Source organism: Zonotrichia albicollis, chromosome 15 (genome assembly GCF_047830755.1).
Source record: "Zonotrichia albicollis isolate bZonAlb1 chromosome 15, bZonAlb1.hap1, whole genome shotgun sequence".
Taxonomy (NCBI): domain Eukaryota; kingdom Metazoa; phylum Chordata; class Aves; order Passeriformes; family Passerellidae; genus Zonotrichia; species Zonotrichia albicollis.
This window is the reverse complement of record NC_133833.1, coordinates 1,937,680-1,962,281: the sequence shown is the minus strand read 5'-3', so window position 1 is coordinate 1,962,281 and position 24,602 is coordinate 1,937,680. Positions and strand designations below refer to the sequence as shown.

Genomic DNA, 24,602 nt, shown 5'->3' with positions numbered 1-24,602 from the left:
TTTCTCAGTTTGTTACTTTATTAGAGAAGTCTTTACATCATGGTGGTGGCCCCACTGAAGATATTTTACAAAATATTAAAAAAAACCCCTTTTTATTCAAAGCCACAATTTTAAAAATTGCATCCCATCCCCTCCCTGAAAAGCAAGCTGGGTTTAATTGTGGTTCCTTTTGAACAGGAACAACAAAAAAATCCATTTTTGAAAGGAGGGAGAATGATAACCATGCTGTAAACATGACAGATGATGACAGATGATGGTTATGGTTATGACAGATGATGTGCCCCCCTTCTAGGTGAGGGACAGGTACTGGAGCCTGGCACACCCAGAACACAGAACACAGTCTCCAGCCAGCCCTAGTCCCATTTAGGAACATCCCTTGCTGTTCATTAACCTTCCATCAGCTCCCAGCCAGGTGTTAGCACATCTGGAAGGCACAATCCACGTTTTGGAGGTGGGGCAGGAGCCCTTCCTGTGCTCACTCACAGAGACATCACTGCAGTGAGATCAGAGGGGACCTGGGATGGCCCAAAGAGACTGAGCTCTGCCAGCCTGCAGGAAGTTTATAAATATGGGCTCTAAAAGGGTAGGAAATGAACCCTCAGATCCAGAGTTAAACACCTGGGGGCTGCCTCCTTCAGCCCAGTACCCAGAAGTGAGGCACATCACATACCACCTTTCCCTGAAATGCCAGTGAATCAACAGAGGGGACTTGAAAATAACTTTTTTCTTAGATTTTCTTTCTCTTTTTTTTTAAGCAGGAATATTTTTTTCTTGCTAAAGAAATAGATCTAAAACGAACAACGTTGTCCAGAAAAAAATACTGAAGTGCTGCCTCACACCTTTGGGTCGTGTAAAGAAGAAGGTGCTGCCAGTGAGGTCCCTGAGCCCTCCCCAGCTCTGTACTCCCAGTCCCACCCAAGCTCAGCCAAGCCCTGCCTTGTGCCCCAGGAGGGGACAGAAAGGACAGAGGACCTGCTCTGCCCCTCTGCCACGACTCCCAGCCAGGAGAAACACCCAAAAAGCTGTGGCACATCACAGGGAGACGAGACATCAGTGGACAAGGAGGTGCTGGGAGCAACAAGCCCCGTTTGCATCTCCTCTTCCCTTGTCCCTCTGCTCCTCCCCAATGATGCTGTGCAGGCATCACCCTCTGCCTGACCCACAGGGCCCCACACAGGAAAGACTGAAAATCCAGCCTCAAGCACCTGTGTGATGTGAGAGCTCTGGCTGTAACACCCTTCACCCCACTCATCCCCAAGGCACATGGCAGTGACAGTCACTGTGTCACCACAGGACTGAGCTGTCCCCAGTGTCCTCTCTGCACCTTCACTGCCTCAGAACCTACAGCTGGGCAGTGCAACCAGCCCAAACCAGCCTCTGATAACACAGTTAGTGCCAGAGGGGCTGGGGTGCCACTGGTCACAGCAAAGGAAGAGCAGGAGCATCTTTGAGAGGACATCCAGCCCCTTTCTGCACAGGCTGTGTGGAAAGAAAAAACCCAGCCCTCTCTAGGCAGAAAAACCCCAAATCTCTGTCCCTCTGTGGCAATAAAAGGGCCATGGTGGAGAGGGGTAAGTCTAAGGCCAAGGTGAGTTTAAGACAATGCCAGAGCTGCTGTGCCCAGGCCAGGCCTTCCAAAGGACTGGGACAGGAGCAGCCAGGTTGCAGAGGGAGGTGACAGCCCTGCCCCAGGGGCTGTGTCTCCTGATCAGAGTGGGCACTGCTCCAGCCTGAGCTGACAAACCCAGTGAGCACCAGGCTCACCCCAAAAGCATCCAGCCATCAGTGCAAGTGCAAATCCAGAGAGGCTCCTGCCCCAATTCCCAGCCTGGAGCTCCTGGGAGAGCCACCCCAAGTTCCAGCCAGGGTCCCTCAGTGCAGAGGCCACGTTTATCCCAGGCTGTGGTGGCAAGGGGCTGTGAGAGGCTCTTCCCAGTCCAAGCTGTCCCTGCAGCCCAGGAGGGCACGGCCAGTCCCAGCTGGTGGCCTGCCAGGTGTTACAAGCTCTCTGAGGAGCTGAAGGGGACGAACTTGGCGTGTTTGGTTGGCGACACTGGCACCTGTCCATCGGCCTCCTCGCTCAGCTTGAAGAACATCTCCTGCTCACGCTTCTTCTGGTTCAGCTCATCCTCCAGGGCCTTGAGCAAAGAGAACAACACAAGAGCTGGGTTTGAGATGGCTCTGGAGCTATGGGCACTGTGCCCTCCAGCCAGCCAGGACACCCTGCTCACAGCCCCACCTTCTTCCGTGGTCTCAGCTTGTCCCTCCACTCCTTCATGTGCTGGTTGTGGTTCTCATCCAGGGACTTCAGCTTCTGGGTTTCATGCTCAATCAGGAGGTGACACTTCTCGTTCTAAAAACACATCAGCAAACACAACAGCCATCAGCAGCCGGAACTGTACAGCCAGTGGGCAAATGTTGGGTTAAGCTCTTTTCTGACTAGGAGATGGGGTAACTGAGAGGTGTTTTAAAAACTTTTCTTCCATTTCCAGTCTCATGTGAAGGGTGAGACAATGCAGATGTAATAATTCAGGCTATTACAATCAGAAGCTAATTATTTCTTAATTGTAATACATTATAAATGTTTCTTGGCTTATCAGATTTAGTTACATCTATTTCTTACAAACAGGAAGTGTTGTGGGCAGAGACATCCAGAGCTCTGAGCTCCACGTTTAGACATGGCAACAAAACCCTCTCAAGGCAAGAGCAAGGGGACATCAACCCCTGAGAGTCCTCTGCAGGCACTCCTCAGAGGCTGAGCCCTGCACAGGCAGCTCTGGCAGCCCAGGCCACGAGGGATGAGTACCTGGAGGTGCTGGAGCTCGTTGGTGTTGCTCTCACACTGGGCCTGCATGTCCTTCATCTGCGACTCGTGCTTCTGCTGCTGGTGCAGCCGCTCTGCCTTCTGCCTCTTCTCCTCCTGCAGGGCAAACTGGCAGAGAGAAAAGCAATGTGTAGGCAGCATTGCCCTGGTCTCTGGGGCTGCCTGAGACACCAGCCCAACTTCTCTCATTGCACAGCAAAGCAGGAATTTGTGTTGCTTTGTCACGATGGAGGCAGAGCTGAAAACCACACACAACGCCACAAAACAGAGCCCTCCAACCCAGCAGTACGTTAGAATATGGAAACAGCAATTTGGGAAAATGCAGCTTTCTACCCCCACACCAAGCCAAGCCTCAACTCCTGGTGCCTTTTCAGGCCCTGACCTGTTTGATCTTCTCCCTCTGCTCGGAGGCGGTGCCGCTGGAGTGGATGTGGAGGCTCTTCTTGTACATGGCCATGCGGGTCTTGCCCTCGCTGCGCTGGATCTTGGGCAGCCGGGCCTTCTCCTGCTGCTGCCTCACCTTCAGCTGCTCCAGCATGCGCTGGTTGTAGCGCTGCATCTGCTCCCTCTCCTGCAGGCACACGGGGCTCAGAGGGAGGGACACATCCCCAGAGCCCTGAGCAGGACAGGGGAGCAGGAGGGCACATTTGGGAGTAGCCTGCAGGTGGCTGGTGACACTCCAAAGGGATAAGAGGGGATGGCAAGGACTGAATGTGCTGGGAAAGCAGAGGAGAAGGGGCTGGAAGTGCCAATCTTCACGCTCTGGGAAGACACCATGCCAAATCCTGGGCAGGGGAAGATTTCCAGAAAAGCCCCCCAGAATTCCCAACTTCTTGCACATTAAATACACACAACACAGAGCACACGTCCCAGGCAAGAAGGCTTCATTGCCTTCTTGACACCAGCTTTACTCTGGTTCTTTTTCACTAATAATGACCAAACCCTTTGATTCCCAACCCACCCTTAGAATTACAGAATTCATAGAATTACAGAATATTCTGAGTTGGAAGGGACCACAAGGATTGAGGCCAGCTCTTAAGTGAATAGCCCATATAGGGACTGAACACACAGCCTTGGTGATTTCCCCCCTCTCAGCCTAGAAGGGAAACACCCAAGGACACGTGGACACTTTGCTGGCCCACACCAGCGTGAGAGGGTGTAAATCCTTCACCTTCTCGTGCTTCCGGAGCAGCTCGTGCCTCTGGAGGAAATACTGGTCCTTCAGCTGCTGCTTGATGAGCTGGTGCTTCTCCTGCTGCTGACGCTCCTCCAGATCCCAGATGGAAGCTTCTCTGTCTGTGGAGAGGAGCAGGAGATCACCCACCCTGGCCTCCCATCCTGGTCACACAAAGTGTCCCAAGCTCGGGAGACCTCTGTGCACACCAACAGCACAGCAGATGTTGGGGGTGACCATTCATCTCCTGTTTTCCATGAGAAATTGGTTGCAAACCATATTGGAACCTGATTTCTCGCAATTATGAAGCCTAATTGGTTCATATTTGTAAAGCACTTTGAAGATTAAAGCACTAAGTATTATTATTGTTAAACATTTAGACAGGACCTGGCAAAGCTGGTTTTTTCCACATCCCATCCTGGCAGCTTGCAGCTCTGTCACAGCATCTGCTGCGTGGGAAGAGCCAGGGCTGGATAAAGCCATGGCTGCAGCACTCCCTCCCAGCCTTTGCCACCCACCTCTCATCAGCTGCTGCTTCTTGCTGAGGCACTCACGCTCCTTGTCACAGATCTCTCTTTTGTTCTGGGCAATGATGTTCTTCATGGCCTGCTCCAAGTCCTCCTTCTGCTTGGCCAAAAACTCCTGTTCCTGTTAACAAAGCAGCAGTGCCACCATGAGCTCTCCCTCTGCTGCAGCTTGGGAAGCAGCTGCTGGTGTTGCAGAACCTGCCAGTCCCTGCAGCAGGAAGGATGCTTTATTCTGCTGCACATTTCCCAGTTTTGGGGCTGGGGAGGATGTTCCCTGAGTCTCACCATGGTTTGTTTTTTCTGGGTGAAGTCGTCCATCTTCGCCTTCAGGTTCCCTTTGCGCTGCTGCCGTGGCAGCTTCTCAACCTCGTTCTTCACCTGTGGGGAGGAAATTAAATTTCCCTGCAGGGCACTTTAGGCCAGGAACAACCCTACCTCCAGTCACTGAACAGCTCAGGAATCATCCAAAAGCACCTTAGGAATCACCCAAAAAACCTCAGGAATCGCTCAAGACCATCTCAGGAATCACTCGAAAGGCCCTCAGAAATCATCAAAATAGGGCCTCAGGAATCACCCAAAAACCATGTCAGGAATCACCCAAAAGCACCTCAGGAATCACCAAACTAGGGCCTCAGGAACCATCCAAAAACATCTCAGGAATCACCCAAAAACCGCGTCAGGAATCACCCAAACCACCTCAGGAACCACCCCAAAACACCTCAGGAATCATCCAAGAGCACCTCAAAAATCACCAAAAAAACGTCAGGAATCACCCAAAAGCACCTCAGCAATCACCAAAATAGGGCCTCAAGAATCACCAAAAGCCACCTCAGGAATCCCCCAAAAGTCTCTCAGGAATCATCCAAAAGGACCTCAGCAATCACCCAAAAACACCTCAGGAACCACCCAAAATCAAGACTTTCCCCATAAAACACCAACTGCTTTTCTCTCAAGGAACCTTCCCTCCCTCCCATGCCCAGACTTTCACCTCCTTCTTCATCTGCTTGAGCTGCTCGAGGAAGCGCGCGTGGTCGCGCTCCTGCTCCAGGCGGATGCGCTTGGCCTCCTCGCGCCGCCGCAGCCCGTGCTCCTGCTCCATCCTCTCGATCTGCTGCTTCTGCTGCCTCTCCAGGTTCTCCAGCTCTGTGTCATAGAACTTCTTCTTGGCCTGCCCAGGAAACGTTAGGGTTAGGGTTAGGGTTCTTGCTTTGTTGCCTTCCTAAAGTTTAAAAAGAAAAGTGAAAAGAGGAAAAAATAAAAGGGGACAGGGGGGGTGTTCTTGCTTGGGTTGAGTCTCTTTACAGAGGAAGGAAACTTCCAACCAACCCCTCATGTTTGGAGCTGTGTGCTCCAATATTGAGCCTCTTTAGAGAGGAGGGAAACTTCCAACCAACATCTCACAACGTTGGGAGCTCTGTGCTCCAACACTGAGCTGCTCCAACACTGGGCCTCTTTACAGAGCAGAGAAACTTCCAACCAGCACCTCAAAACATTTGGAGCTCTGTGCTTCAACGTTGAGGCTCTTTACAGAGGAGGGAACCTTCCAACCAATACCTCACAACGTTTGGAGCACATTGAGCCTCTTTAGAGAGGAGGGAAACTTCCAACCAACACCTCACAAAATTTGGAGCTCTGTGCTCCAACACTGTCCCCGTGCCATGGAAGGAGAAGATCTTTAAGGTCCCTTCCAACCCACACCATTGTGTGATTAGCTACAATATTATTTTGCTTCAACAGAAGGGACCAAATGTGTGAGGCCGGTTTATTCAATTTACACTCAGAGCCTTGCCAGATTTCCTGCTGTCACACTCAGGCCGTGCTGCTTTCTTATTTAAAGTTTTTTTCTTTCCTGTGAATTACACAGCACTATAAACTGTTTCTCACAGTAGCCATGAAGAGACATCAAAGAAAAGATCATTAAAGAAAGTCCAGAACAACCCTTTCCCTGCTACACCCTGCCAGGCAGAGGCTGCCAGTGCTTCCCAGGGTGCTTAATGCCCACAAAACCTCCATCCTTCATCCATGCTTCACATCCCAAAGGGGCTCCTGTGATGCCCAAGGCTGTTCCAACCCGGAGAGCATCCCTGAGCTGGGTTCCCAGGGTTTCCCTGCCCTCCTACCATCATCTCCTGCTCGAAGCGCCGCAGCATCTGCTCCTGCTGCAGCTGGTGCTTGCTGTTCAGCTGGGCCTGGTTCCTGTGCTCCTCCTTCTGCAGCAGACGCAGCTCCCGCAGCTCCTGGCGCCTGCAGAGGGGCACGGTGGGCAGGGGCACACAGATGCAGGGTCAGAGGGGTGTCATGGGCAGAGATGGGCACATCCACGAGCAGAGTGCTTCAGCAGGGAGTGGAAACTGCAGCCCACAGCTTTGAGCACCCTGGGCTGCTGTGAGCACAGGCAGGAGGGACATCCCAGCTGCCTGATGTGCTCCAGCCGCTGGGACACTGCAGGGAGCAGGATGCTGCTCATGGGAACGGCTGGAAAACCATCAGCTCCCACAGGTAAAGCCCTTTAGCATTCACAGCTTCCCAAACAAGCCCTGGCAAGGCTCCTGAGGAGGTTCTGCAGGCACTGGTGTCCCCCAAATACCCATTGTGCCAGCTGGGTTAGTGCTCACTGGTCCCCAAATCCCAAGCTGGACTGCTCTGGCCTGGCCTCTGTGCTCTGTATCCATTCTTATTCATACTTGGGTGGAAAAAAAGGCAGTTTTCCCGAATTCTGACCCATCTATAATGACATTGCATCCCTCCCCTCATCCAGCTCACCCAAAAGCAGCTCAGGAACCCCCCAAAAGCACCTCAGGAACCACCCAAAAGCACCTCAGTAAATGAGCTCTGCTAATGAGCTTTTACATAAATCTGATATTGGGGCTGAGGAATAAGGCACCCACAGGGACACAGTGTTTAGGACAAATTATCCTCTCAGGGAGTCCCTGAGAGCAGCACGAGGGAGCCTGGAATTGGGCATCAAATGAAACAATTTGTATTTTAATTATTTTAAGGGCCTTTTCATTTCAGAGCTGGAAACAGCAGCTCCTCTTTCTGAGGATAAGTCAGGGAGGTTTGAAGGCTGTAAGATCTGCAAAGGAGTCATCAAGCAGGGAAGATACACCCCTGAATATTAAATAATGCTCCAGGAGTTTACAACTCCCTTGGCCATTCTGTTAATGAAGTCTGAGGAGATTTGAGAACAAAAGGGAGAGGAACATCTTGAGAAGATTTCCCAGCTAATTTCCACTGAGCCAGGCATCTGCAGCCCTGGGGACACGTTCAGTCATCCCCAGAGGACAGAGCCAGCCACAACAAACCTCCCCTTGTTAATTTTGCTGCATGTTGAGCTGAATCCCTCCTTCCCCTGCCCAAGTGGGACCAAGACAACAAAGAGGATTTTAACTGGATTATCTCACAGAGAAGAAACCCTGCTTTTCCTCCATCCCAGTGCCCCACTTGCCTGAGGAACCTCATTTCTTCATCCTTCTTCTCGTCCTCGCTGATGATCTTGGAGGTGGTGACGCTCACCTCCACGCCGTCCACCACGAACTTGCGGGTGCGCTTCAGGGTCTTCTTCTGCAGCCGCGAGTCCTGGGGTGGCAGGGGGAGAGGAGGCCCTGAAGCAGCTCCCCGGGGCAGCAAGAGCTGCACTGGAGCCCTCAGAGCTGCACTGGAGCCCTCAGAGCAATTCTAGCGCTCTGTTATTCATGAGGAACATACAGAAGGAAACCACACGGAGCACAAACCATCGGTGAGTTTGGAGATCCAGCCTGGATACTAAACTATGGAGCAGCACAACTTCCACCCTGAAGAAACCTGACCCACCTCCCAAAGACCCTTCCTCACATGGCTTACTCCCTGAAAAACCCAAAAAAATCCTTTCCCCTTCTAAAGGATCCACTCAGAGAGCAAATCTCTGTGTGGCATCCTCCTCAAGGATTCCAGGTGTGCTGGAAAGGAGGAGGAGGAAATTCCTGTGCAAGAGCATCCCATTTCCAGTCACTAGGAATTGCAGGCTGCTCTGGGGGATGCTGGCTCTCCAGCTCCCAGCAGGAGGTGGGGAAGGGTTTGCCAAGGAAGGTTTTCAGGCATGTTCTGTGCCGGGAACTTCTCACTCATGCAGACAACGTGACAAAGATCTTGTGCAACACTTCCCTCTGCCCCCTCAAGGCACAGCATTTCTTCTCCCGGAGCTCAGAAAATACCATTCCAGTTATTTTGCCTCTTCCTTGAAGCCCTGCTGGTCTGGGCAGCTCCAGGTCAAGCATTCCCAGCCTCCAGGATGCTTTACCAAAAGCCCAGAAGCCAGGGAGGTCTTTGTGCAGTCCCTGCTGACACAAACCAGGCCAGATGTTGGGAAAACTGAGAGGCACAGGCTCAGATGAGCTTTTCCCTGGGATCAGGAGTGCCAAGGAAGAGCAGCAGAGTGATGCACTATGGATAAAGTTTAGGGAGCCCCATTTGGGGTTTCACCCTTGAGCAAGGACAAATCAGGGTCATGGCGTGGTTATTTCACACAAAATAGACCCAAGACATCAGACTTCCCCTAGATTTCAGTGTCCTGGCCAGAAGAGGACACATGAACCTTCAGCAGCTCCACCAAGAGCTCCTCCTTCACCTGAGGACATGCCACATGCCCCTGGCACAGCTCAGCCCAGCTGTGCATGCTGTGCTGGCCTGAGGAAGCCCAGGGACAGGCAGCATGGAAACAAACCCCGGAGAGCTTTTCCTAGGGAAGGGTCCCTCTCTCCTGCACCCTCTCCAGCACCCTCACCTTGAGGGAGATGGAGCCGCTCTCCCTGTTGAGGGACAGGTCAGCAGACAAGGAGATGGTGAGGTCCATGCTCTCAGAGGCCGAAGTGCTGCCAGAATCTGAGTCCCTTTTGGAGCGGGGGAATGGCCCCAGGGGCTCCAGGCTTCCATTGGCCAGCTTCTCCTCGCTGAAGTTCTCCAGGAAAACGCTCTCTGGTCGCTCCACCATGCTCTTCCTCTCCCCCATGCTCTTCCTCTCTCCAAGGCTCTTCCTCTCCTCAAGGCTCTTCCTCTCCCCAAGGCTCTTCCTCTCTTCAATGCTCTTCCTCTCTTCAATGCTCTTCCCCTCCCCGATGCTCTTCCCCTCCCCGATGCTCTTCCTCTCCCCAAGGCTCTTCCTCTCCTCCCTGCCTGGCCTGGGCTCCTTGTTCCCCTCCGTTGAGTTTCCCAAATGTCCTGGCTGCAGGATGACGTCCGGCTTGTCCTGGGTGGCCGAGGAGGCCGAGCTGGGTTTTGTGGAGTGGTTGCTCTCCAGTTTGTCACCGTCACTGCTCACCCCTTTGTCTGAGGCTTTGTGGCTCTGGCTCTCTGTGGTGTCCTTGCCAGTGCCCGTGGAGCCGTTCAGGGCTTTGGGCAAGGACGAGTCTGGAGGTTTCTCCCCATCAAAGCTCAGCTGGCTCACCTCGGAGGAGTCCCTCTTGTGCTTCCCAGGGGGCTGCAAAGACAGGCAAGGACAGATGTTGGGCTTGGCACCACCACTCAACAGCTGTGAGGGCTACAAGGCACAGCAAGGTCACCCTGAACTGCACTGGGAGGAAATGTCCCTTTTAGGACATCTGCCCTGGGATGCTTCCATCCTGCCCCAGGTTGGTGGCCCCAAGGATCCTGGGGGAAAGGAAGAGGAGCAATGAAAAAGCCCCAGAACCTGCACATGTTTAAGAGGCAGATAAGGAATTTGCACATCAAATTTCTTTTCCCACGGCTAACACCACTGTGGAGGAGCCACTTCCCTTTGTGACAGAGAAGGGAGGTTGAGATGTGTCCCCAAGCAGCTCTGAGATGTCCCCAGCAAAGAGCCAAGCCCAGGGGCAGATCTGCCCAGCTCCCTCCATGTGCTGCTGCCTTTGCTTCCTCTCCAGTTTCTCCAGCCTGCATCAGGGCTGACTTCCCTTTTTTTTTCCCTTTTCCTTTTGTTTGTTAACCACTTTTCAGAGCCCCTCCTGTGAGTGGGCACTGAGGCACCATTATTTCTCCATGCCTTTGGCAGCCACCACAACCCAGCCCCTCCCTCCCTGATCAACCACTTCCCCTCCACCTGATGTGACCCAAACCAGTTCTTAGAAGCTGAAAAAAGCACCAGGTTCTTTCTCCCAGCACAGCCACAGCTGCTCACCGAGGCAGACTCGGAGGAGTCATCCTCCTCTGCTTCATCCCGGCTGTCCTCGATCTCCTCCATCACCTCGGCCTTGGCCTCGGCCACCAGCTCCCGCAGGGCCCTGTTGCTGGTGACCTTGCTGACAAAGGGATGCTGAAAACCAAGCACAGGGAAAGTGTCAGCTGGCCAAAGTCACACCTTGGGAGCACAAGGAGGACTTTGGGCTATCAGAGACCTGAGGGGGTGGTTCCTTGCAGTGTCACTGGGATTTACCCCTAGAGGAATTCACAGGAGAGAATTGGGGTGAGGTTCAGGGCACACTGAACCTCAGGTGCTCCCCAAAGCTGCTTTATGGCAGCAATTGCCCCCAAAAAAAATCAGCAGTGGGATTTAGACAAGGGACATCTGCCCACAGAATGTCACCAGGAGCTGGGCAGGATCCCTGGGACAAAGAGAGCCTGGGGGGAGATTTAATTGGGATGGGGCTGGAATCAGTCAGTGCTCTCAGCACTGGGATCACACTGCTCACAGAACTGGGATCACACTGGAATTCCAGCTCACAGTGGGATCACTCAGTGCTCACAGCACTAAGATCACACTGCTCCCAGCACTGGGATCACTCAGTGCTCACAGTAGGAACACGCTGCTCACAGCAGCTTCCAGTTTTGCTGTGATTTTGGGAAGGGACAGAGGAAAGGAATTGAATTTCAATCAGGGCTAACCAGGTTCAGCCCAAGCTGCCTGCCACAGGGGTGTTTACAGGAGCTGCTTCTGCTCCACTTGGTGTCCACAGGGGCTCTGCAGGTTGTTCCAAAGGGAAAAAACATTGCTGATCCTTTTTGGAGAGTTTTAGTGGCTGAAAAGTGCTATAAACTTTCTAAACAAGACAGAAATAATCAGAATCCAGCCTGGGGTCTCTGGTCTGTCCCTACCTCCAGCAGCTGGGCAGCACTGGGCCGGGTCTCTGGGTTCTTGTCCAGTGCCTTCTTCAGGAAATCTCTGAACTCCAGGGACCTTCAAACACAGCTGGTGGTGAGAAACTCAGCACAGGAAAGGCCCCAAATAGCAAAGGGATCAGCTTGATCCCTCAGCAGGTCCTGCCCCAGCTTGCAACTGGCCACAATCAGCATTTTGCTCCCATGGGAAACCCTGTGCTCAGTAATTCTGATTATTTGTATGAGAAGCAGCACCAGGGCCAGGTCAGGGACCAGGTTTTGCCTTCTCCTGTGCTGGCAGCAGATGGTGGGGACTGAGCCCCAGGCACAGGCAGGACACAGCAGCTGTCCCCAAAGGAGCCCATGGCAGCAGGAGCTGCTTGGGGACAAGGAGCCATCCAGTGGGCAAGGGTGGCTGTGAAGGAGCAGGAGCCCCATAGGAGGGCACCCTCAGCCTGCAAAGTGCAGCTCTGAGCTGCAGAGCGTGGCCCTGGTGTCACTCCTGGGCAGCTCCAGAGGGATTCCCACCCTGGCTCTGCCTGTGACAATGACTGTGACAGGGCTGTGGCTCCAGGGCTCTGCCAGTCACTTGCAGCTTTTATCATTTAGAAATAAGTACATTAAATAAATAAATAAATGAAAATTAGTGGCTTGTTTTCTTTAACTGAACTGGCTTAGTTTTCTTTTACATGCAGAAATGGCATTCCAGACTTCAGGGAAACCAGTTCTGGAGCTCTTGGCCATCTCCAGCTTTAGAGAAAAATCTGCCTTTCATACACATGGCTTGTTTTGAGAACAGCCAAGGGGTCACCCCTGGTTTTTTGGGAGGTCTGTGGGTGAGCAGCAGCTCTCTGGTTTTGGGGGCTCTGTGGGTGAGCAGCAGCTCTCCCTGTGCTGCCTGGACCCTCTGAGCACACTGTGAGCATCCTGCCCTCAGCCAGCACCGCCTTCCCAGCCCCCTGCACACAGCTGGAGCTGGAACACAGCTAAAACCCTACCCAAATGAAAGAAAACTGCTAAAACCAACTGGTTTTTCTCCATGTGAGAGCTGGGAGGTGCCCCCTCACCATTTGGAAGGGCAGCTGAGCGTGGGCGGGTCGGACTTGGCGATCTTCAGCAGGACCCTCATGGGGTTCAGCTCGTGGTGGGGCGGCTCCATCTGGGCCATCTCGATCAGGGTGATGCCCAGGGACCAGATGTCAGCCTTGTAGTCGTAGGGAGTGTCCTTCATGGTCTCACACATCACCACCTCCGGGGCCATCCTGCGACGGGCAGGGCAGCAGCAATGAAATAACCCACAAATAACCCACGCCCACAAATAACCCACGCCCACAAATAACCCACAGAGCTGCAGGAAACAGCTTTTCCTCCCCAGAGCTGCAGAAAACACAGCTTTTCCCCCCAGCCCCGGGTTTCAGCATCTTTTCCACGGGGTGCAGCCCCCTCCTTTTTCCCCAGAAAACCCCCAGGCCGTTGACATCTGGCACGGATGTTGCCTCAGAGCATCAATTAATCCGTGCAGTTCCACTCCTCCAGCAAGCTGGGTGATTTAGAGGTTGTGTTTCTGGGGCAGGGCCTCGTTCCCATGTGCTTGGAGAGGCTTCAAAGCCCATGTCACCCCCGGGGTGGGGACAGCACACTTGTGTGACCCTGCAAGCCTGGAGCGCTGTGACCCCTCTGCTGCACACAGAGCTCTCACAGCTCTGCTCAAGGAAAACCCTTGAAATGTGCAAGAAAATGGCCAAGAATCCTCATTCAGATCCTCCCACCCTAAAGCAGAGTGGCCCAGCACCCCCCAAAGCTCCATTGCAAAGCTGATTTTTAGGAGTGGAGCCCTCCATGAGCAGGGCACTCACCAGTAAGGGGTCCCAATGAAGGAATCTCGCTTCTGCAGGGTTTTCATGTTCTTGGCAGACACCCCAAAGTCAGCTGCAAAGAGCAGTAACATTAGAGGCTGGAGGAAAGCTGGAAAAGCCTTCTGAGTTAGCACACTTGGCTGAGACACGGACTGGAGAGCAAACAACACACACTGATGCCATGGGCTGTGTCCTCTGAGCTGAGCATCAGGAATTCAACTCGGTTTGGGGTACATGACCCCCGGGATTTTCCTCTCCCATGTGCTATAAAACAGGCACAACAACCCCCTCCTGCCAAACCTTACACGTCTGTGAGGAAATGGAGCTCCTTTCTGCAAAAAAAAGCAGCTCCATGGCAGATTTCAGGATTATTTCCTAGCAAAAAGCCTGATTTTTAGAGCAGAAAAACCAAAGTGCTGTTACCTTCCTCAATAGAAGACTTCCAGATTATTTCTTAGCAAAAAGTCTGATTTTTAGAGCAGAAAAACCAAAGTGCTACATTCATCCACAGCAGATTTCAGGACCTATTTCCTAGCAAAAAGCCTGATTTTAGAGCAGAAAAACTAAAATACTGTTACATTCCTCCATAGCAGATTTTATGATTGTTTCCTAGCAAAAAGCCTGATTTTAGAGTAGAAAAACCCATGTGCTGTTCCATTCCTCCATAGCAGATTTCAGCATTTATTTCCTAGCAAAAAGCCTGATTTTTAGAGCAGAAAAACCAAAGTGCTACATTCATCCACAGCAGATTTCAGGACCTATTTCCTAGCAAAAAGCCTGATTTTTAGAGCAGAAAAACCAAAGTGCTACATTCATCCACAGCAGATTTCAGGACCTATTTCCTAGCAAAAAGCCTGATTTTAGAGCAGAAAAACCAAATTGCTGTTCCATTCCTTCTCTCCCTGATTTGTCCCTTCTGAGCTCAGCCCAGGTTAAACTGGTCAGCCCTGGAGGGGGTACAGAGCCCACTCAGTGGGTTTGCTCCCTGGGACAGCCCTGGGGGCAGCTGGAGGAGCTGTCACCCATCCCCAGCCCGAGCTCAGGGTGTCCCTGCCTGTCCTGCACACAAACCCAACCTCTCCTCCCTCCTGCAGCACTCGTTGGGTGCCAGCTGAACTCCAGAGCTGGCAAAGGAACCCTCTGGCAAGGCTGCCCCTGTCACCACCAAAGCTGCTGTGCAGATAAGAGGAATTCCTCCAGCTCCCAGCCCTGCCAGCTGGCACCCCCTGCTCAGGATGCTCAGCAGGCCAAAACCCACAGAAATCGGGTTCAGAGAGGGATTAAATAAATTCAGGGAGGAAAAATCCATCGGGGGGGCTGAAGCTCCATTTGCCTTTCCCTGGAACAAAACCTTCCCCTCCTTGTGCTGCTGCTCCTCCTGCAGCAGAGGAGCATCCCTCAATGCCAGCACACTCAGGGACACCCAAACCCTGCAAATGCAGCTCCAGCTGTCCCTGGGGAGGAGCAGAGGAGCATCCCTCAATGCCAACACACTCAGGTGTGGTATTTTCTGGGGTCGCCCATGGCAGGAAGGAATTAATCTGACTCCATGTTCTTAGAAGGCTAATATATTACATTATATTAAAAATACATTCTATTCTATTCTATTCTATTCTATTCTATTCTATTCTATTCTATATGCTATACTAAACTATACTAAAGAATAGAGAAAGGATACAGACAGAAGGCTACAAAGAATGATAATGAAAAACTCATGTCTCCTTCCAGAGTCCCAACACAGCTGGCTGTGATTGGTCATTGAGTCAAAACAATTCACATGAAACCAATAAAACAACCACCTGTTGGTAAACAATGTTCAAACTACGTTCCAGAGAGCAGCAAAACACAGGAGAAGCAATCAGATAATTATTGTTTTCATTTTTCTCTGAGGCTTCTCAGCTTCCCAGGAGAAGAAATCCTGGTGAAGGGATTTTTCAGAAAATGTGACAGTGACACTCAGGGACACCCAAACCCCACAGATCCAGCTCCAGCTGTCCCTGGGGAGGTGCCAGGGCACTGACTCACCCAGCTTGATGTCCCCATCCTGGGTGAGGAGCACGTTGCCAGCCTTCAGGTCCCTGTGGATGATCCTCTTGCTGTGCAGGTAGTGCAGAGCTTCCAGCATCTGGCGGCAGATCACCTGGATCTGGGGCTCAGTCAGGGCCCTGTCCAGCTCTGCAGGGAGGGACAGGGGGTCAGACAGGACAGGGATCAGGGGATGCTCACCTGAGCAGCAGGAAGGGCCAGGTCACCCAGCAGGGCATGGCAAAGCCACTGTCCCTGTGTCAGAGCAGTGGGGGATGATGGAAATCAGCTTGTAAAGGTGATTTATTCCCTAAACCAGCACTTGCAGCAGGATTTCCACCTCCTGCAGCTGCTGGGAATGCTCTGTGATTCAGTGATTCCATTTCTGCTGCTCACAGGGACAGGAGTGACCTCCCTGCTGAGGAGCAGAGAGCATCCCTCAATGCCAGCACACTCAGGGACACCCAAACCCTGCAAATGCAGCTCCAGCTGTCCCTGGGGAGGAGCAGAGGAGCATCATCCCTCAATGCCAGCACACTCAGGTGTGGTATTTTCTGGGGTCCCCTGTGGCTGGAAGGAATGAATGTGACTCCATGTTCTCAGAGGAACAGGGAGTCAGATTCATTCTTAATCTTAATATATTATATTATATTCAATATATAAAATATATATTCAACATATATTATAACATAGATTTAATATATATATATCAATATCTTAATATAGTAATATATATTAATCCAAGATATTAATTTATATTAATATGATGATAATAATATATTAATCTATATATTATATTATATTATATTATATTATATTATATTATATTATATTATATTATATTATATTATATTATATTATATTATATTATATTATATTATATTATATTATATTATATATTGGGCACAGCTGCACTCACCCAGCATGGTGGCATCCACGGCCCCGCCCGGGCAGAACTCGATCATGATCTGGGGGGGGCAAAGAGAGCGTTAAAGCCAGGCTGGGCCCCACTGGGCAAGGGGAGGGGAGAGGAGCAGAGCTGGGTTGGATTCCCTGATTCCCTGCCCAGCTGTGAGAGCTCCCCTTGGGCACTGGGAGGAGCTCCCAGCCCTGGGGTGAGGTGCCACCCCAGGCACCCCCAGCACCCCGTACCCGGTGCCCACCCCAGCACAGGCTCAGGGTTTGGGGCTGCCCCGTTCCCATCCCTCCCTGGCTCGGGGAGCAGCGCTGCCAGCAGGGTGGGATGACTGTCATAGCTGCGAGCTGACGTGGCTCAGAGGCTTCAGAAAGGGCTTTCCCTGCCAAGGGAGGGATGGGGAGGGCTCTGGTGTCTTTAGGGAAGGGTTTTTAGCTGTTTTTATTTCCCCACATTGCTCAGTAGTTCGTTGCTCTCTGATTTGGAGCAGTTTGAGGGGAAAGCGTGTCAATAAACAGGGAAAGCACATTCCCCAGATGCTGCCTTTTCCCCAGGGATGTGCAGAGCCCTGCCAGTGCCACACATCTGCGTGCCATGAGTTGTCCCCAGCACCTCAGGGATGCAGATCCCCTCCCCTGAGCTCTGCACAGGCTCAGCCATTCCTTGCTCCCCTCTGGGGCTGCTCAGACCAGCTGATTACAATTTCAAGCAGCCAGGGATTACAAGAGGTGCTTCACCTCTCCAAGCAGCTCTGCTCCTCGTGGAGGTGACACAGAGTGCTGAAATGCCAGAGGTGACTCTGAGGACAGCCCTGAGCAGTGTTTACAGCTCAGCTCTCTAAACCCATCCACAGGGGTCACATCTCTCAGAGCAGCTCCAAGCGCTGGCCCAGGAGCTCAGGGGAGAGGGTTCAGGCTCCATTTCTCATGGGTTGATCCTGCAGCTCCAGGAGAGCCACATCCCACCCCTGAGATGCCCTGCATGGCCAAGGGAAGGGCAGTTATCACCTTCTGGGAGAATGGGGAGCAGGAGCAGGACTGGGCTGCAGCACAGCTGGAACTGCTCTGGGCCATCAGCACAGATCCAAGGAGCCAGAGAGGGACAAACTGAGGGGACAAACCTGGCCAGGGGTGACAGAGGCACCACTGCAGGAGAATAACCAGGGCCAGGGCTGAAACAGGCAGGTGGGGAGAAATATTTGGGAAGAAGACAGCTGAACCATTCCCAAAGCAGAAGAACCAATGCCCACGCATGCAGGTGAAGCCTGGCAGGAGGGACGGGGCCAGCAGAGCATCAGTGGGACATACCAACATTTTGTTGTTGTTTAATGCCTTGAACCAGAGCACCAGCAGCTTCCTGAGCACATGGAAAGGCAGGAATTGTCCCCAGGCACAGAGCTGCCCTGTGCCCCAGTGCCACCCCAAACAGCCCCAGGAGCAGCATTCCCACCCATTGCTTTTGTGGTGTTCCTCACCACATTCATCAGAGCACGATAAACCAGCAGTGGCCACCAGCCCTTCCTGGGCTGCTCAGAGCAAACCTCACAAAATTCCAGCCAGGTTTGCAGCTGGCAGTGAGGAAATGAGCAGCACCAGTCCCTCTGGAGCAGCGTGACCCTGTGTGGGCATCCAGGCACAGCAGAATGCAGCTGGGCACTGGGAAACTCCCAAATGTGCTTTTTCAACTTCCAAATGGGCATTTTCAACTCCCAAATGTGCATTTTCAACTTCCCAATGTGCATTCTCAACTCCCAAATGGGCATTCTCAACAAGGGCAGAGATGCCAAAGAATAATTCTGAGTGTGGCCAGAGCAGCTAAAAAAATAACGAGCTGGTTTCAGCCCCCCCCAAATGCGATTTAAACAAACAGAGCTGGCAATGTCCCAGATCGTCCACACTTCCTTCAGGAGCAGGGCCAGCCTGGAGAGGGCTCTGCCATGGAGGTGACAGCAGCAGCTGTGTGAGGGCTGGGAGCACCCACAGCTCCTCCTCCTGATGCTGCTCGGGGCCCTGTGGGTGTGCAGGCAGCAAACATCCTGTTCCTAATGGTTTCCTGTGCACAACAAACCCAGGGACTTCCAGGATTTTAGTGCAGAGGAAATCACTGTCCCAGGAAATCCAGGCACTTCCTCAGCCCAGCAGCTGGGGGGACACAGGGTTCCTGTGCCACATCAAAGCTCCTACAAATCCACCGTCCATGTTTTGGCTTCCAGTCCATACAACCACCCCAAAAGTCACATTTAGCTCCATTTCTGAGTTATCTGAGCCACACAACAGAGTAGCAACCACAGCCCCAAATCAGCCCCAGCCAAGGGGCTCAGAACCCCCTGGGCTCACTCAATCCCAGCTCCAGGGGATGCTCCGCCTGCACACACACAACAGATTTGGGCTGAAATAGAAAGGAACTTGCTGTCACTACCGGTGAAAACCTTTGTGACGGTTTCAATAAAACATGTGAAACAAAACAAAAACACTGAGGTCTGCGTGCAGACACCACAAAACCTTTCCTTTCCAAAAAGCCTTTGCAACGGGCAACATTAAACTGAAATTCATAAGAGAAAATCCACTCAAGTTGATGGCGGTCACCTCGATTTTTCCCATGGCTCATCTTGATCCTGTGCTCACCACAGCAGGATCTGGAGGCATTTTGGGTGACAAAAACCAAGGAGCAGCCTCTGACAAACCAGGAGCAGCCTCTCCTGCCCAGGTACTAATAAACATTAAATTTAAATTAATAACAGAAAGTCCACTCAAGGTAAATGGTGGTCACCTCGATTTTTCCCATGGATCATCTTAATCCTGTGCCCACCACAGCTGGATCTGGAGGCATTTTGGGTCTGGCAGACCAGGAGCAGCCTCTTTTGCCCAGGTACTAATAAACATTAAATTTAATTTAATAAGAGAAATTCCACTCAAGTTAAAGGGCTTTGCTGGTCACCTCGATTTTCCCCATGGCTCATCTTGATGCTGTGCTCACCACAGCAGGATCTGGAGGCATTTTGGGTGACAAAAACCAAGGAGCAGCCTCTGACAAACCAGAAGCAGCCTCTCCTGCCCAGGTACCCCCAAGGTGGCACCGAGCCCCAGCTCACTGCTGCCACTCTGGGCAGGACAGCTCCTGCCTCTTGGGCATGTCTGGAGCTTTCTACATGGCTAAAGCAAAGAGCAAAACCACACATACAAAGCTTATCTGGAGAGATAATGTCACCAAACAGTGCCCAGTGGCCAAGGGTGGGACAGCTGCTGGCCCCAGCAGGGTTTGGCTCTTACTCACCCCAGGGCAGTGCCCACAAACCTTCCCTGGCAGGCAGGAAGGGCCAGGGGGTGGAAAGCAAAAGCCATCCCTGTGTGGGGGGATTTGTTCCCCGTTGGTGTTCTGAATATCTGTGAACACACAAGGGGTTATGGGGAAATGCTGTGCTGGATGTGCAGTGCAGCCCTGCAGCAATCAAGGGATCTCATTAAGAGCCTCCAGGAGGTCATGGAAAGGGTTCAGACCCCTCTGCCCATCATTTGTGGGATCGCTGTGTGGGCACGAGGGGGAGATGGGAGGGTTGGAGCACATGGAGAGAGAGCTGGGGAAGGAAAAGCTGTCAGGTTGCCACCCATCCCATCTGCTCCACCTTCTCTCACATGGTGGGAGATTGCAGGAGCTGGGATTGTCCAGGCTGGCTCTGGGGACATTCCAGATTTTGGGTTTTATCTGCCTTAATGAATTAGTTTCAACTTGGGGCCCAGTGCAGGATCAGAGCTGGACTTTGATGATCCTGGTGGGTCCCTTCCAGCTCAGGGTACCCTCAGGTGATTCTGTGACACCGTGACAAGACCTGCAGCCCCCAGTGGGCACAGGGCCCTGCCATGCCCCCAGACCCCCCCAGGCTGCCCCAGGAGCTGAGCACAGCTCCAGCCCTCACCATTTCCTCCCAGGCTGCAGCAGTGGGGCCCTCTGTGTTTGTGTGCAAGCCACAGCATCCTGCTGCACCCACGTGGCCCTGCCACGTTTCTGGGCCAGCTCTGAGGTGTCCTTGTCACCCACAGTGGAAAGCACCCCCAGCACAGCCTTGGGCTGGCACGCAGGGGCTGCGGAGATAAGAGAAACCAAACCTGATAAAGGAAACCGTGCTGCACTTGCAGAGAGAGCTGGGGAAGGAAATGTGTCAGGTTCCCTCCTGCCACCATCACACCTGGGCCACCTTCTCTCCATCCAGATGTGGAGATGGCCCAAAGCTCCAGGAGCAGGGGGGATTTGGAGCTGGCAGTGCCTGTACCTGCTCTGTGCCCCTCTCACTGCCACCCTCACACCCACAGCTCCTCCCTGTGTGCAGCACCAGCACAGCTGCAGCAGCCAGGCCCCCCAGCTCCTCGGGCTCTTTCCCTTCTCCCTTTGCTGTGGTTCTGCTGAATGTGAAGGATTCCTGGCTGCTTTTCCTGTGAGTGGGTGGTGGTGCCAGGAAAGCCCTGCTGGGCACCCCTGTGGGCACATCTGGCTCCTTCCTCTGCATGCCAGGGAGCACTGGGGTGTCCCTGTGGTGTCCCTGTGGTGTCCCTGCAGTGCAGCAGGGCTGGGGCCAGCTGGGACACTCCTTTTCCAAGCCCTGCTCCAATCTGGAAATCACCCAGGTGGAAATCACTGCTCCACCAGACGGGGGCTCACCCAGAGCCAGGCTGAGCTGCTCCTGCTCTCTGCTGGGGCTGAACCACGAAATCCATCCCAGGCTCATTCCTGGAGCCAGGAATGTGACGGTGTTCACAGGGGTCCCAGGATGAGGGAAGAGATGAGGATTTGATTCTACGTTTCAGAAGGCTGATGTATTATTTTATGATATATATTACATTAAAACTATACTAAAAGAATAGAAGAAAGGATTTCCTCAGAAGGTTAGCTAAGAATAGAATAGGAAAGAATGAATAACAAAAGCTCAGTCTCAGAGTCTCTGTCCGAGCCAGCTGACTGTGATTGGCCATTAATTACAAACAACCACATGAGACCAATCACAGATGCACCTGTTGCATTCCACAGCAGCAGATAATCAATGTTTACATTTTGTTCCTGAGGCCTCTCAGCTTCTCAGGAGGAAAAATCCTAAGGAAAGGATTTCTCATAAAAGATGTTGGCAACATCACAAGGCCAGAGCAGTACCAAGACAAAAGGGGACAACACCCAAGGGCCTGCAAAAGCTGCAAAAGCCACCAGCTCCAGCTGCAGCCAGCCCTCAGCAGCCACAGAGAGGGCACAGAACAATCCAGAAGCCACCAAAAGCCTCTTGGCTGCCCCAGAGCAACACAAATGTCAAAAGCTGGCCTGACATGGCAAATATGCTGTAGGTGGAAGTGAAATAATTCCCTCTCTGTAAGAGAAGGCTCCAAGCTTGCCAATTTTCCCTCATGGACAAGGACACCATTCAGAGACTTTAAATATAATAAACCTTTTCTGCCCCCCTTTGCTGGACAAAATAACCTACAGAGAAAAATATTTGAAATCAGAAATGAAGAAAGGCTGTCCCCATAAGGGGTGGGGGGAAGAAGATGCAGGGCAGGAAACAAGGAACACAAAGTTTAGGGAGTTTCAGAGTAAGAAAACTTTATGGAGAACAAAGTCAATACTCCTGGCAAAGTGCAGGGCTCCCTGCTGATCTGAAGGAAACTGGGGATGAGTTCTGCACATTTAAATCACTGCAAGATGACAAAATGTTTCCTTGGACTGCCCCCCACAGATGGCAGAAACATTCCCATCCCTACTGCAATGTTGGCAGCACAAATTGAAACTCCTTTGAGTTCAACCAAATGGTTTTGATGTTGCAAAAAGCTCCTTGGGCTGCTGGGAGGGCTGTGAGTGGGATCCCTTTTCTCACCAAGTTATCAGCATTTGGAGGCCACCGAGTCCACTTTGTTACGGGATGGGAAGCGAAACTCCAGGAATCGTTTCAGATATAAATAGCAAAAAGGAAGAAGTTGCTGCTTCAGTGGGAAGATGCCCCAAGTGCCCTGTGTCGGCCTCTGAGGGAGATGAGGCATCTCAGAGGGCAAAGCTCACTGGAGTTTGACCCAGCACAAGTTTCCTGGTGGCTTTTATGGAGTCAGCAGTTCCAGCACAGCCCCAGAGCCTCACCTGGCCACCAGGAGAATGCAGTGAAGAGCTGGCAAAGGGCTTGAGGAGTTTTCCACTCCTGCCTGGCATCTCCCTAGAAACAACAAGCCCTTGTCCTAATCATCCCCAAATTCCTAGTACAGAGTGCCTGGATCCATTACACAACCTCAGTGTTGCTGTTCAACAGTTCCAGGGCTTTTTAAAAACAACAATTACTTTTCCTAATCAGCCCCAATTCCCAGCACGAGGTGCCTGGATCCATCACACAACCTGAGTGTTGCTGTTTAACAATTCCAGGGCTTTTTAGAAACAACCCCTTGTCCTAATCATCCCCAATTTCCAGCACAGGGTGCCTGGATCCATCACACAACCCTGAGTGTTGCTGGTTAACAGTTCCAGTGAGGGCTTTGAAGTCAATGATCACTCCAGGCCACGAGGTCTGCAAAAGGACATCCCTCCCTCCCTGCAAATGACAACTTTCAGGCTATATCTGACACAGAATAAAGTTTAAACCTGCAAGCTATCCCTCCTTGCTGAAGCTGGGTTTCAAGGCACTGTCTCCTATCCACAGGGAGTTCATAAATATTCCTGTCTATGCAAACCCTGCTCCTTAGCATTCCCTGGGAGATCCAGCCAAGTGGGAACGTGGCTCATTGCAATTCAGTCCTAAACAAAGTTTTCAGGTGCTTTGAAAGCTGATTTGCCTACAAGGCTTCTTGTCTGCTCTGCTTTTCTTTTCATGAAGCTCTGGCCTCACGTTCCAGCCCTGCACTGGGACCCAGCACCCAGCACTCATTCCCAAGTGCCATTTACCCTTGGGGAGACATTAGGCAAATCCCTGTCTGTGCCTTCTCTCAGAGCCAGGATAATGACACCAGGCCTTTTCTGAAGCCTTCCAGGGTGTGCAGATGACAAGGCTGTGCAATCACAAGGAATTATTACCTCAATAACCTCTTCATGCAACGTTATCCTGTGCAAAGGGTGGCAGACAAAGATTTCTCTTCTCCTTTAGACCGTCCTGTTGGTACCTGCAGGAGCACTCCTGAACTCAGCTGGGCTGTGGCAATTTGCCTGATACATAAATCATTTTGGGGGGTTGCTAAAAATCATTCGGTTTCTCTCTGTTTTAAGGGAAACCCCCCAGTTTTACCCAGAATAGGATTTAGGATCACTTGCCAGGAGGCTGAATGCTGAAGCTCACGTTCACAGCATGGAGGGAGCCTGTGGATCCTGCTGCCCAGATTTCCAGCAGAAGAAGATTTAGACCTCCAGGCCTTTGGGAATGGCCAGGCAGAGAGAAGGGAAGGAGATGTCACCCAGAGATCTGACCTAAAACATTCCCTCCAGGTCTTTGGGAATGGCCAGGCAGAGAGAAGGGAAGGAGATGTCACCCAAAGATCTGACCTAAAACATTCCCTCCAGGTCTTTGGGAATGGCCAGGCAGAGAGAAAGGAAGGAGATATCACCCAGAGATCTGACCTAAAACATTCCCTCCAGGTCTTTGGGAATGGCCAGGCAGAGAGAAAGGAAGGAGATGTCACCCACAGATCTGACCCATCTCATCCCAGCTGGCAGAGACACGGCCCCAAAGCTGCAGCAGGAGTGATCACCCACTTCAATTGTGCTGCTCTGAACAGCAAACTGCTGACCCAGGAAACGCAGCAAAGCGCCAAAACCCCACTGGGCTGCATCACTTTTTCCACTTTTGCAGCTCTGGCCGAGGAGCTGCCCTGAGGCCAGGGAGGGGACGCTGTGATGTCCCTGCTGCATTCCCAGGGCCAGGCAGTGCCCTGCTGCTCTCTGCCCACACCTGCTCCTCTCCTACCCACCCTGCTGGAGCTCCTGGGGGTGTTTTGCAGTTCTGCCCAAATTCTGGACTGGTAGGAATTTGGAAACCGGTCCAGCCAACCCCACCCCCTCAGTGCTGCTATTCCCAGCGGGGCTGATCCTGCAGCAGCTCCCCAGCCCTGCCAGATCCACAGGGATTGGGATTTGTGTTGCTGAGGAAGGGGAGGGATTGCTGTTCCTCTGGTGAGCTGTTCAGCAGAGTTTGGGATCTCTTTGTTTTCCTGGGCTTTCCCTGGGCTGCGCTCAGTCCCGCCAGCTCAAACGACAAAGTTCAACAACTTCTGGGGGAAGTTTG

The 24,602-nt window shown here is 52.2% G+C and overlaps 1 protein-coding gene across 1 annotated transcript in view; it reads right to left on the bottom strand.

The window, feature by feature from the left end:
* STK10 (serine/threonine kinase 10) overlaps window positions 1-24,602 on the bottom strand; it is a 41,122-nt gene continuing 16,520 nt past the window's right edge. The window contains exons 3-19 of the mRNA XM_074552057.1: window positions 16,376-16,424; window positions 15,457-15,606; window positions 13,432-13,504; window positions 12,643-12,837; window positions 11,573-11,654; window positions 10,659-10,793; window positions 9,288-9,980; window positions 7,974-8,104; window positions 6,646-6,769; window positions 5,514-5,693; window positions 4,811-4,903; window positions 4,517-4,646; window positions 3,996-4,120; window positions 3,207-3,395; window positions 2,807-2,932; window positions 2,240-2,353; window positions 1-2,138 (exon numbers count right to left, since the gene is read on the bottom strand). Coding sequence (XP_074408158.1) covers window positions 1,998-2,138; window positions 2,240-2,353; window positions 2,807-2,932; window positions 3,207-3,395; window positions 3,996-4,120; window positions 4,517-4,646; window positions 4,811-4,903; window positions 5,514-5,693; window positions 6,646-6,769; window positions 7,974-8,104; window positions 9,288-9,980; window positions 10,659-10,793; window positions 11,573-11,654; window positions 12,643-12,837; window positions 13,432-13,504; window positions 15,457-15,606; window positions 16,376-16,424 — 2,730 coding nt within the window. The 3' untranslated portion in view covers window positions 1-1,997. The remainder of the gene's footprint in view (window positions 2,139-2,239; window positions 2,354-2,806; window positions 2,933-3,206; window positions 3,396-3,995; window positions 4,121-4,516; window positions 4,647-4,810; window positions 4,904-5,513; window positions 5,694-6,645; window positions 6,770-7,973; window positions 8,105-9,287; window positions 9,981-10,658; window positions 10,794-11,572; window positions 11,655-12,642; window positions 12,838-13,431; window positions 13,505-15,456; window positions 15,607-16,375; window positions 16,425-24,602) is intronic.